We start from the raw sequence: 10133 nt of genomic DNA, 5'->3' as shown, positions 1-10133 counted from the left end.
TAACCCTAACCCTAACCCTAACCCTAACCCTAACCCTAACCCTAACCCTAACCCTAACCCTAACCCTAACCCTAACCCTAACCCTAACCCTAACCCTAACCCTAACCCTAACCCTAACCCTAACCCTAACCCTAACCCTAACCCTAACCCTAACCCTAACCCTAACCCTAACCCTAACCCTAACCCAAAAGGTTCGCTTGGGGGGTATGTTACAAAGTAAACAGTATATATTGTTATAAAAAAGCTTTAAGCATAAATATTAAATGCTTGAGGCATTGGAAAAGCGGTCCCTTTGCTTGGAAGCATATAACGCTTTCAAACGTTAAAAAAAAAGCTTAGTAAGCAAGGAAACAAGGAGTTACGTGTATATAAAAGGCAGAGGCCCTTACGGGACCCTGCACTTCAAATCCTTTCTTCCTTAAAGCATATTAACCGGAATAGCCTCACACCGTGCTTATCCCTTTTACCTGCAACAATAAATAATTAAGCACGGGGTTAAACCGTTTATTTTTAAATTGGAAATGGAATTTGCTAACGTGCGTTTGGCGGTTAGCTAAAATATTTTATTTTTTAAGCTAAATAATTATTGGTTTTTACAAATTCGCGTTATTAATTAATTTTTGCAATTGGCTAATTAAAAAGTTGGCGTAAAGTAAAGCACGGTTTTCGGCAAATTATGCGGTACTTTAAGCATTTAACATACCTTTTATAGGATAATGCTAAAAATAAGCGGAAAAAATAAAAAAAATGATAAAAAGGGAACGCAACGTATTAATATAAACCAACCGGTTTTAAATTTGGAAAAAATTCGGAAATAAGCTGCATATCCAAATTTGCTTACATTTGCTAAAATGGCCCCAATTGGTTTTTACATCCGGAGCCGTTTTTTAAATTGGTTAAAAACCAAAGGCCGGAAAATAGCGTCGAAATTTAACGCCGGTTCGTTGGTTAGCAATTCGCGCAAAAAAAATTATAAGCACGGCATTCGGTAAATAAAGTGCAAATAAACCTTATAAGTAACGCTAAGCAGCTTTTCGGAAATAAATTGGTTGGGTACCCCGCAAATAAAAAAATAAAAAATAACAACAAGGTTGCATTAAAGCAACGAATTAAACAAAGGTAATTAGCAAAATCATTTTGTGCAATTGGCTAAATGGAAATTGCAATAGCGAATGCTAATTAATTATTTAGCTAAATGCATAAAGTAATTTAACGGGTGCTAATTTGCGGAATTACTTTTTGCATTTGGCCAAATAAAATGCTAATAGGATTTGGTACCAATTAAATGGTATTTAGCGGGCGATTGGTTTTTGCTGCAAGCATTAACTAAATAGTACCGTAATTTATTTAAACGTAAAAATTACTTTTAGCATTTGGTTAAATGGAATGTTAATGGGATTTGGCATTAATTAAATGGTATTTAGCGGGCAATTGGTTTTTGCTGCAAATATTAACCAAATAATGCCGTAACCCATTTAAACGTAAAAATTACTTTTGGCATTTAGCCAAGTAAAACGTTAGTAAGATTCGGCACTAATTAAATGGTATTTAGCGGGCGATTGGTTTTTGTTGCAAGCACCAACCAAATGGTACCGTAACCCATTTGAACGTAAAAATTACCTTTAGCATTTGGCCAAATGGAACGCTAGTGGGATTCGGCACTAATCGAATGGTATTTGGCGGGCGATTGGTTTTTATTGCGAGCACCAGCTGAATGGTGCCGTGCCTTTTTCGGATTGTCGTGGAGCACCATTCGGTGGGTGCCGTGTTTTCCGCCCTTTAAGGTTTGTAACTTGGGTTACTTCCGTAGCTTAAATTTCCGTAACTTTAGCTACTTCCGTAACGGTAAAAACTGGCAACAAAAACCCAAAAAAGGATAAGGTTCGTAGCTTGGGCCATTTCCGTAACTTAAACCTCCGTAGCTTTAACCATTTCCGTAACGGTGGAAATTGGCGACAAAAACCCAAAAAAAAAAGCGCTTTTAATAACGCAATAGCAATTAAACATGCAACCAAACCCCAGCAAATATATTTATATTAACGTTTACCAATCGATGCATTAAGTTTAAAAAAAGCGCGAATTAAAAATAAATAAATTACAATTTTTAAAATAAAATTTGGAATTAATTTCGTTAAATTGCATTATTTGTTAGTTGTAATTGTAATATGTTAAGGTAAAAAGCGACAAAAACCCAAATGCGGAAAAGCAACCATTTTAATTAAAAAAAGCGAAAGCGATAAAAACTTTAAAATAGTAAAGCGTAGCATTTAAAAAAGGAAAAGCGAAAGCGATAAAAACCCGAATTAAATTTAGCGTTTTTTCCGTATTGGAATGGCATTAGCTTTTGTATTTATACGCTGTTATGTTTATGGAAGAGACCTTAATGCTGCGGCTAAGTACATGCAAATGGGGGAAAAATAGCATTAGCTTTTAAAACTTAAATTTAAGCCGAAGAATATAAATGAATTTTTTAATTATTTTTAACGAAATTATTTTAACCTTTTTGGTGGTTACCGGGAACCTCCACTTTATATTCCAAAACCGGATTTTAATATCCTTTTGCTAAAGTTAAAGCATGCTTAACGTAATATTGTACTTAGCCCGGGGCATTACCACGTAAAATACCATTAATTTTCGGGTTATTTTTTAGCTATTCGTTACCCGAATTTTGTATTTTTTTACCTTTAGCGTAAACATGCGTTTTTTGGTATCGAGCCACGCTAAGTAGCCCCCGTTTAGCACCGGTATTTTTTTTGCTTTTACCAAAAAACGGTTGTGCAACAAGTTAACGTCGTTCCCGTTATTAACCAGCGCTTTTAATTTTACCCGGCAACCGTTAATCCGTAAACACATTTTGGTTTTCCAGCGCGTTTTGGCCGCCGGGGCGCACTTTTAAGCTTTAATGCTTAAATGGCTAAATAGCGATATTTTGCTTTTTTTGGGGCACGCCGGCCGGATATAGCCCAATTCCCCATACCCGTAATATTGTACTTCGGGCTTTTTCCTTTTTGCCTTTTGTATGGTTGCTAAAACCAATGGGGTTTCCGGGTTATCCGTTCGTATTTTGCATGCTGCAACGATGTAATTTAATTGCCCGTATTTAAAGCAAGTAACCGGCTTTTTAACGGTTAAAGCACCGGTATTCCCCGGCATCCCTTTATACGGTTCCAATATTATTTTTGCTTTAAAAGCTTTAATTTGCAATTTTTTTATAATGTAAAAAAGGCTTTTAAGTATTACCCGTTTTTGGATTTTAAAACGGAGCCGGTTAAAAAGTAATGTTATCTTTATCCATTCGGGTGCTAATTCGAAAAAGTTGTCCTTTACCAAATCCTAACAAATCCGGAACGTTTTAAACGATTTGTAATCCTTTTATTTAATAGCGGTATTTCCCGCAAGCTTTTTAATTGCTAATTACATTTGCGAATTAAAGTTTTTCGATTTTGCTTAAAGCCATTGCAAAAAATCGGTTTAAATAAACGATACCCCGGTATTTAAATAATGCATTTGCTTGTATTTTGTTTATTGCGCCCGTTAACGATAATCGAAAGTGCTAAAAGCTATTTAAACCTTTACACGGTTTTTACTGTAACGTTCCTTTTCGTTTTCGAAAATAAATTTGTAATTGCTAATGTAATGGGCGATATTTTGCCAAATTGCCAATTTTTTAAGCATGAAAGCTTAAAAGTAACCTTATTTTACGTAAAACTTTTTCGTTATTTAAAAATATTTTTTTATTTTCGTTTAAACCTTTATGCGCATGCTTTAACCTTTTGTTTTGGATTTTTTAAATTAAGTAAACGCGTTTGCTTTAAGTTTTTAACGCGTTGTTTATCTTTTGCAATTCCTTTACGGAAAGGTTTTTAAAATTATTGGGAATTTGCGGGGCTTTTTTGGTGTTTTATTTTGGTAACCCAGCGGCTTTTTCCAACGTATTTAACGTAGCGTCGGGCGTTATTGTAAGCGGTGCAAAGTTGCAAATGCCTTTTACAAATTTGCTCGATCCTTTCCGGTAATTACCCAGGCTTGCTTTTTAAATAAAAAAGGTAAAAGAAAAGGAATAATATGTTAAAGGTCGATTAATACAAAAGCGGGTAATTACCAAGTTACGGGCCGGATACGGTGTTTTTTTTGTTAAGCTTCCGTAAATTTCTTACCAAAGGTGCTATTTTTAACAAAAATTGTTCTTTTTTTAACTTTTCCTTTTTTCGTGCCTTTTTAAATACGCGGGGTTGGTTTTATAAATTTTTCGCGCTTTATGCGCTTTCGTGCAATTTAAACTTTACTTTATCTTTTTAACTTTGCCGTTATGCTTTGGCCGCGATACCGGTAGCTCGCCGGCATATCCCCGGAAGGGTTCGTGCCCGGCTAGCTGCCAGCGCCCCCTTCTTCCTTTTTTGCCGGGCGGTTTCGCCCGTCTTTTTAACGCCCCCCGCTTTCTGCCGGGCGGTTTCGCCCGTGCTCTTAACAGCTTGCTTGTAAGAAGAAATTTAAGCAATTTCCTCTTTAAGCTAAAGTTGTTGTTTTTACCTTACAGTAATATAAAACTTTAAACCTAATTAAACTTTTTACATTATCGTAATTACCTTGTACGGCCTTTAGCTTAACCCCGTAACAAATAAACTTAAAGTAATTTTCGTTTTAATATATTAATTTATTCGTCGCGGAAGTAGCTGTTACCTTGTTAGTATACGTAATTAAATACCGTATAAACCGCACTAGCACGCTAACCCGCTGCTTTTAAAATTCGCGGACATATTTACTAGCAAAGTTTTTGTATTCCACGTTGCAAACGCATCCTAGCTACCGTTTTCGCTTTTGCTACGCTTTTACGCCGCACGATAACCATTTACGCATTAACCTTCCGCTTAGCGTTTCGGCAAAAAATCGGGCGAGCTGCGAGCCGAAGCACGAAAATCACGCTGCGAGCTTTCGACAAAAGTGCCGATGCTTTGGCCAGCTGAAAAGCAGCCCACGCAAACCTGCACCGCGGCGACCAACAGTGGATTAGCACGAACGCAATGCGGAAATAACCCAGTTAGCACGCAAATTCCTCGTGGTCATGTGTCCGTTCCCCGCAATGCCAAGCGATATGCGGAGACGATAGAATTGTTCTGCCCCACGCGGGGAACACATATGGGGAAGCATGGGGAACAAAAGGAGCACTTATGGGGAACATGTAAAGAGCACAATGGGGACCATATGGGGACGCTGGGCTTTGGGCTTACTCCCATAGTCCGGCGGTGGAAAAGGCCCGACTGCGCGAGCCGACGATTACCCGTAAGGTAGCGTGGTGAGGTGGACAGTGGCTGTTTGTTTTGCTATAAAGATACGTGTACCAGACGGTCGGTATGTAGCATCGGATGTGACACCAGACGTGGCATTCGCGTAACCGAACGGACGGCACCATGAGGCTCTCACTACTCTCCTTCCTGGCGTACGTCGCGGCCCAGGACGTTATTAAGGACGACTCGTACTTTTACGGCCAGTCCGAGGCGGTTTACCCAACGCGTAAGTGTTTCGGCTCAGGGGGCAGTGGGAGGTGTACCCAGCCCCGGCATCTCCCAGTCGTCCGCTAACGTTATAGCCAACAACCATGAGACCGGACCGTGGGCCGAGGCGGTGGCTAAGGCCAAGAAGCTCGTGGCCCAGATGACCGTCGAGGAAAAGGTCAGCATGACGGCCGGTGCGCCATCGTCCACGGGCTGCAACGGCTTCGTGCCAGGCGTCGCCAGGCTCGGCTTCCCCGGGCTATGCCTGGTGGACGCGGGCAACGGGGTGCGCGGTACAGACTTTGTTAACGCGTACCCTTCGGGGCTGCACGTGGGCGCCAGCTGGAACCGCGAGCTGACGCACTCCCGCGGCACCTTCATGGGCGGCGAGGCGCGCAAGAAGGGCGTCAACGTGCTTCTGGGCCCCTTGATCGGCCCCATAGGGCGCGTGGTATCTGGCGGGCGCAACTGGGAGGGCTACTCGGTCGACCCGTACCTGACCGGCCAGCTGGTGTACGAGACGGTGCGCGGCACACAAGGCCAGGGCGTCATCACCAGCGCCAAGCACTTCATCGCTCAGGAGCAAGAGACGCACCGGCTGTGGCACGAGCCGACGACGGCCGAGGCGGTGTCTTCCAACGTCGACGACCGCACGCTGCACGAGCTGTACCTGTGGCCGTTCGCGGACGCGGTGAGGGCGGGCACGGGCAACGTCATGTGCTCCTTCAACCGGCTCAACAACACGTACGCGTGCCACAACAGCAAGGCGCAAAACGGGCTGCTCAAGGGCGAGCTCGGGTTCCAGGGTTGGATCGTGTCCGACTGGGGCGCGCAGCGGGCGGGCGTGGCGTCGGCGCTGGGCGGGCTGGACGTGGCCATGCCCAACGCCAACGGCAAGTGGGGGTCGCTGCTGGTGGAGGCCGTGGCCAACGGGTCGGTGCCGGCGGCGCAGCTGGACAACATGGCGACGCGCATCGTGGCGTCGTGGTACCGCATGGGGCAGGACGAGGGGTACCCCGCGCCAGGGCACGGCATGCCCAAGGACCTGGCGCAGCCGCACGAGATTGTGGACGCGCGGGACCCTAAAGCCGAGTCGACGCTGTGGGACGGGGCCGTCGAGGGACACGTCCTGGTTAAGAACAAGGGCGCGCTGCCTCTCAAGGGGCTCAAGACGCTGTCGCTGTTTGGCTACTCGATGCGTGCGCCCGATCGCAACAACCGCGAGGAGATCCTGCCCGGCAACCTGTTTCACCCGTGGAGCATCGGCGCGCAGTCGGCCAACATCACTGAGATCAGCCTCGACTGGCTCGACAGTCTCGCGGTGCCTGCGTCCGATATCGCCCCCAACGGAACGCTCATCTCTGGCGGCGGCTCAGGGGCGGCGGCGTGGACCACGTTTAGCGCCCCGTACGACGCATTCCTGCAGCGGGCCAAGAAGGACCGCACGCAGCTGTTCTGGGACTTTGACTCCAAGAAGCCCATGGTGATGGCGACGTCCGGGGCGTGCGTGGTGGCGGGCAACGTGTGGGCGACAGAAGGCGCCGACCGGCCCAACGTGCGAGACAAGTACACGGACGAGCTGGTGCTGGCGGTGGCGTCGCAGTGTGCCAACACCATCGTGGTCTTCCACAACGCGGGCACGCGCCTCGTCGACGCTTTTGCTGACCACCCCAACGTTACGGCCATCGTGTTTGCTCACCTGCCCGGCCAGGACAGCGGCGACGCGCTGGTGGCGCTGCTGTACGGCGACGAGAACCCGTCCGGCCGGCTGCCGTACACGGTGGCGCGCGACGAGGCCGACTACGGCGGCCTGCTGCGGGCGGACAAAACGTTGGCCCCGCACAAGTTCCAGCACTTTCCGCAGTCCGATTTTACCGAGGGCGTGTACTTGGACTACCGGCGATTCGACGCTCTCAACGTGACGCCGCGCTACGAGTTTGGCTTCGGGCTGAGCTACACGACGTTTGACTACAGCAACCTGCGGGTGTCGCGCACCAACGCCGCCGCCCAGCCGCTGCCGACTGGCGCCGTGGCCGAAGGTGGGCGCACCGACCTGTGGGACGTCGTGGCTGTCGTGGAGGCCGACGTGGCCAACACGGGCGGCCGTGACGGCAAGGAAGTGGCACAGCTGTACGTGGGAATCCCGACGCCGGGCGATGCGGCGTCCGTAGAGGGCCGCCAGCCCGTGCGGCAGCTGCGGGGGTTCGAGAAGCCACTGATCAAGGCGGGACAGACGACCACGGTCAAGTTTGAGCTCACCCGCCGCGACCTGAGCGTGTGGGATGTGACGGCACAAGAGTGGCGACTGCAGTCGGGGTCGTACGCCGTGTCGGTCGGGAGGAGCAGCCGCGACCTGCCTTTGACAGGGACGTTAAGCTTGGGTGGCTTGAGCCGTAGATCCAGGAGATTGTAGATCCAGGAGATTGTAGATGACTTGATGGTATTTAATGCGATATGACTATTGCGGCCGCAGTGCACCCCCCTCAAACACGGCACACCGTCCAGGCAGATACTGTCGCAGTCCCTTGCCCCAGAATGCAAGGGGAATGCCCATGCCCCCAGCTACCAGGATGGCGGCCGCAATCTCAACGTTCATGCGGAGGTGCCCCTGACTAGCCAGCCACTGGGGAGCGCTGAAACCCAGCAGACAGCTAAACGTGAAGCTGAGCCCGTTGACGGCCGCCAGCGCCCCGGCCGCCCACTGTGGAAAGGCTTCCGTCACCCACAGGGTCGACACCACGGCCTCACCTGTGAATGCAACCTGGGCCAACACCCACGCCACTGCCACAAAGGCCCAGTGGTGGACCCAGTCCACATAGCCGTCGCCGCCGGGAGGTACAGCCGTTAGCCCAAACAGCACGTTGGCCAGGGCGCCGCACAGGACGGGCAGGATGAAGCCGGGCAGATAGTAGGTGGCCTTGCGGACGCCGGCGTTGCGGCGGGTCAAGGTGCCGACGGTGGAGGCGGTGATGGCGTAGGTGATTGGAAGCGCGGCGAAGCACCCCAGGGCGGCGGAAAGGTCCATCAGCCCGACATCCGGCGACGACATGCTGTAGGGCGGCCGGTGCAGGGCGCGGGGGACCTGGCTGCGGATGACGACGGTGCCGAGCACGAGCACGCCTTTATGGAGGGCGACCCAAAAGATGAGGGGATTTGCGATGCAAAGCAGCATTTGTGGGAGGCACATCCATGCGCCGCGCCAGTCTGCACAGGCGGCGCGGCGGAGGGTGAGGTGCCTGGGGGTGCCTTTGCTTTTCATGTAGGCCTCAACATCCTTGCGCTTGACGTCGCGGTTGAGGGTTTCGATCTGGTGTTTGTGTTGGTCGAGGTAGGCCTCGAGATCCTTGCGGTCCTTGCCGCCGCGCCGCTCGTCTATGGTTTTGGGGCGGCCACGGTTCTGGTCTTTGAACAGCTCGCTATGGTCAATGTAGTAGGGGCTGTCTCGTCCGGTTTGTTCCGCAGTCTGTCCCACACTGCCGCTCTGTCCGCTCTGTCCGCTTTTTCCGCTCTCACTCTGTCCCTCAGACAAGTCGTATATCCGCACCTTTTCCGACCCGCTCTGCACCAGCACGCGGCCGTCAAACACGACGGGCGGCCGCAGAAAGTACGTCTCGGGGCAAAAGAAAAACACCAGCACCAAGGCGACGCAGCAGACGGCGGTGCCGATCAGATAAAACGACCGCCAGCGGGTCTCGATAGGGAGCGCCGTGGGCATGAGAGCCAGGATGATAAAGGTGATGCCCCGGCCGACGGACCACAGCACCGCGATGCACAGGGGGCGTTGGTGAATGTAGGTGATGTCGATAACCATTAGGATGCCCTAAGCTGTCAGCCCTGCTGTCTCGTGCCTCGCGTCACTTGCTCAGGAACCTGACTTACAGCAGTCGGCACTCCCCCACACGCCAGCCCCTGAAAGCCAATGGCGGCAATTAGCACCTCTAGCGATGGGGCTAGCCCCGCGGCGGCTAGCGCGAACAGAAGAATGCTAGCGCTCAGCAGCAAGACCGGGCGTCTACCCAGCCCGATGCACAGCGGCGTCCAAACAATAACGCCAACGCCAAACATAACGTCGGGCGTGGTGGTGGCCATGTCAAACCCCGCTAGGCGGTCCTCGCCAAACTCAAGGGCTAGGGCGTGGCGCATAATCGGGGGCGCGTTGAGCTGCGTGACGCCAACGCCGGCCAGGACGGCCAACGATACGAGCAGCATGATGCGGGTGCAGCGGCTCCAGTTAAGGGGATCATTGGGAGAATCGCTGGGGATCGGGAGGCTCCGGGTCCTGCCGTCGGACGCGATGAGATAGACGCTGCTGGCCAGGTCGGCCGAGGGGCGGCGGGCTGCCATGTCGGCCAAAGGGCGGGTTGCCATGTTGAGCTGGTGTTTGTCTGTGGTGTCGGCTAGGTCTCTTGCGTCTGCCCCCCGCCTCTTATACGTCGGCTCCTATCGTCCTGCCGCCGCCGTCCGCCTCTCGTCCCATCATCTTCGCCTTCATCTCATCGTCTTGTTTCTCTACTGTTTGGGCCGAGCTCGTGGGCTTGTGACAGCTCGATCTGGCATCCAGCTTGATCGTCTTGTCATGGCGTCTTTGGCATCAGTGCAGCAGTCGCAGATGCGCTGACGTGCTATGGCCGCCAGGCGCAC

The 10133-nt window shown here is 50.3% G+C and overlaps 5 protein-coding genes across 5 annotated transcripts; 1 reads left to right on the top strand and 4 right to left on the bottom strand.

The window, feature by feature from the left end:
• Positions 1-2430: 2430 nt before the first annotated feature.
• GGTG_08976 (hypothetical protein) lies at positions 2431-2853 on the bottom strand (the record flags this gene model as incomplete). Its single annotated transcript, XM_009226818.1, has 2 exons — positions 2431-2556; positions 2683-2853. The coding sequence occupies 2 exons, from the start codon at positions 2851-2853 to the stop codon at positions 2431-2433; spliced, it is 297 nt and encodes a 98-aa protein (XP_009225082.1).
• A 39-nt stretch (positions 2854-2892) lies between these two features.
• Positions 2893-3195, bottom strand: GGTG_08975 (hypothetical protein; the record flags this gene model as incomplete). Its single annotated transcript, XM_009226817.1, has 1 exon — positions 2893-3195. A coding segment is annotated over one exon (303 nt), but the record flags the coding sequence as incomplete, so codon positions are not given.
• Positions 3196-3323: 128 nt separating this feature from the next.
• Positions 3324-7450, bottom strand: GGTG_08974 (hypothetical protein; the record flags this gene model as incomplete). The annotated part of the gene is made up of 6 exons (XM_009226816.1): positions 4732-7450; positions 4287-4511; positions 4158-4165; positions 3771-3847; positions 3588-3692; positions 3324-3410 (listed from the first exon to the last, which is right to left on the bottom strand). The coding sequence occupies exons 1-6, from the start codon at positions 4755-4757 to the stop codon at positions 3324-3326; spliced, it is 528 nt and encodes a 175-aa protein (XP_009225080.1). The 5' UTR covers positions 4758-7450.
• On the top strand, positions 5387-7975 carry GGTG_08973 (hypothetical protein). Its single transcript, XM_009226815.1, has 2 exons — positions 5387-5511; positions 5588-7975. Exons 1-2 carry the CDS (start codon positions 5409-5411, stop codon positions 7903-7905), a joined length of 2421 nt encoding a protein of 806 aa, XP_009225079.1. The 5' UTR covers positions 5387-5408; the 3' UTR covers positions 7906-7975.
• Positions 7951-9860, bottom strand: GGTG_08972 (hypothetical protein; the record flags this gene model as incomplete). The annotated part of the gene is made up of 2 exons (XM_009226814.1): positions 7951-9312; positions 9372-9860. 2 exons carry the CDS (start codon positions 9858-9860, stop codon positions 7951-7953), a joined length of 1851 nt encoding a protein of 616 aa, XP_009225078.1.
• Between the last annotated feature and the right edge of the window lie 273 nt (positions 9861-10133).

Source organism: Gaeumannomyces tritici (assembly GCF_000145635.1).
Source record: "Gaeumannomyces tritici R3-111a-1 unplaced genomic scaffold supercont2.4, whole genome shotgun sequence".
In the NCBI taxonomy this organism is placed as follows: Eukaryota; Fungi; Ascomycota; class Sordariomycetes; order Magnaporthales; family Magnaporthaceae; genus Gaeumannomyces; species Gaeumannomyces tritici.
The sequence above is the reverse complement of the archived record's forward strand: the minus strand, read 5'-3'. Positions and strand labels throughout refer to the sequence as shown.

Bases quoted from the DNA above. Each gene is read 5' to 3' on its own strand.
- GGTG_08973 (XM_009226815.1), top strand. From the start codon at position 5,409: ATGAGGCTCTCACTACTCTCCTTCCTGGCGTACGTCGCGGCCCAGGAC. The intron at 5,512-5,587 runs GTAAGTGTTTCG...CTAACGTTATAG, and splicing joins CGAGGCGGTTTACCCAACGC to CCAACAACCATGAGACCGGA.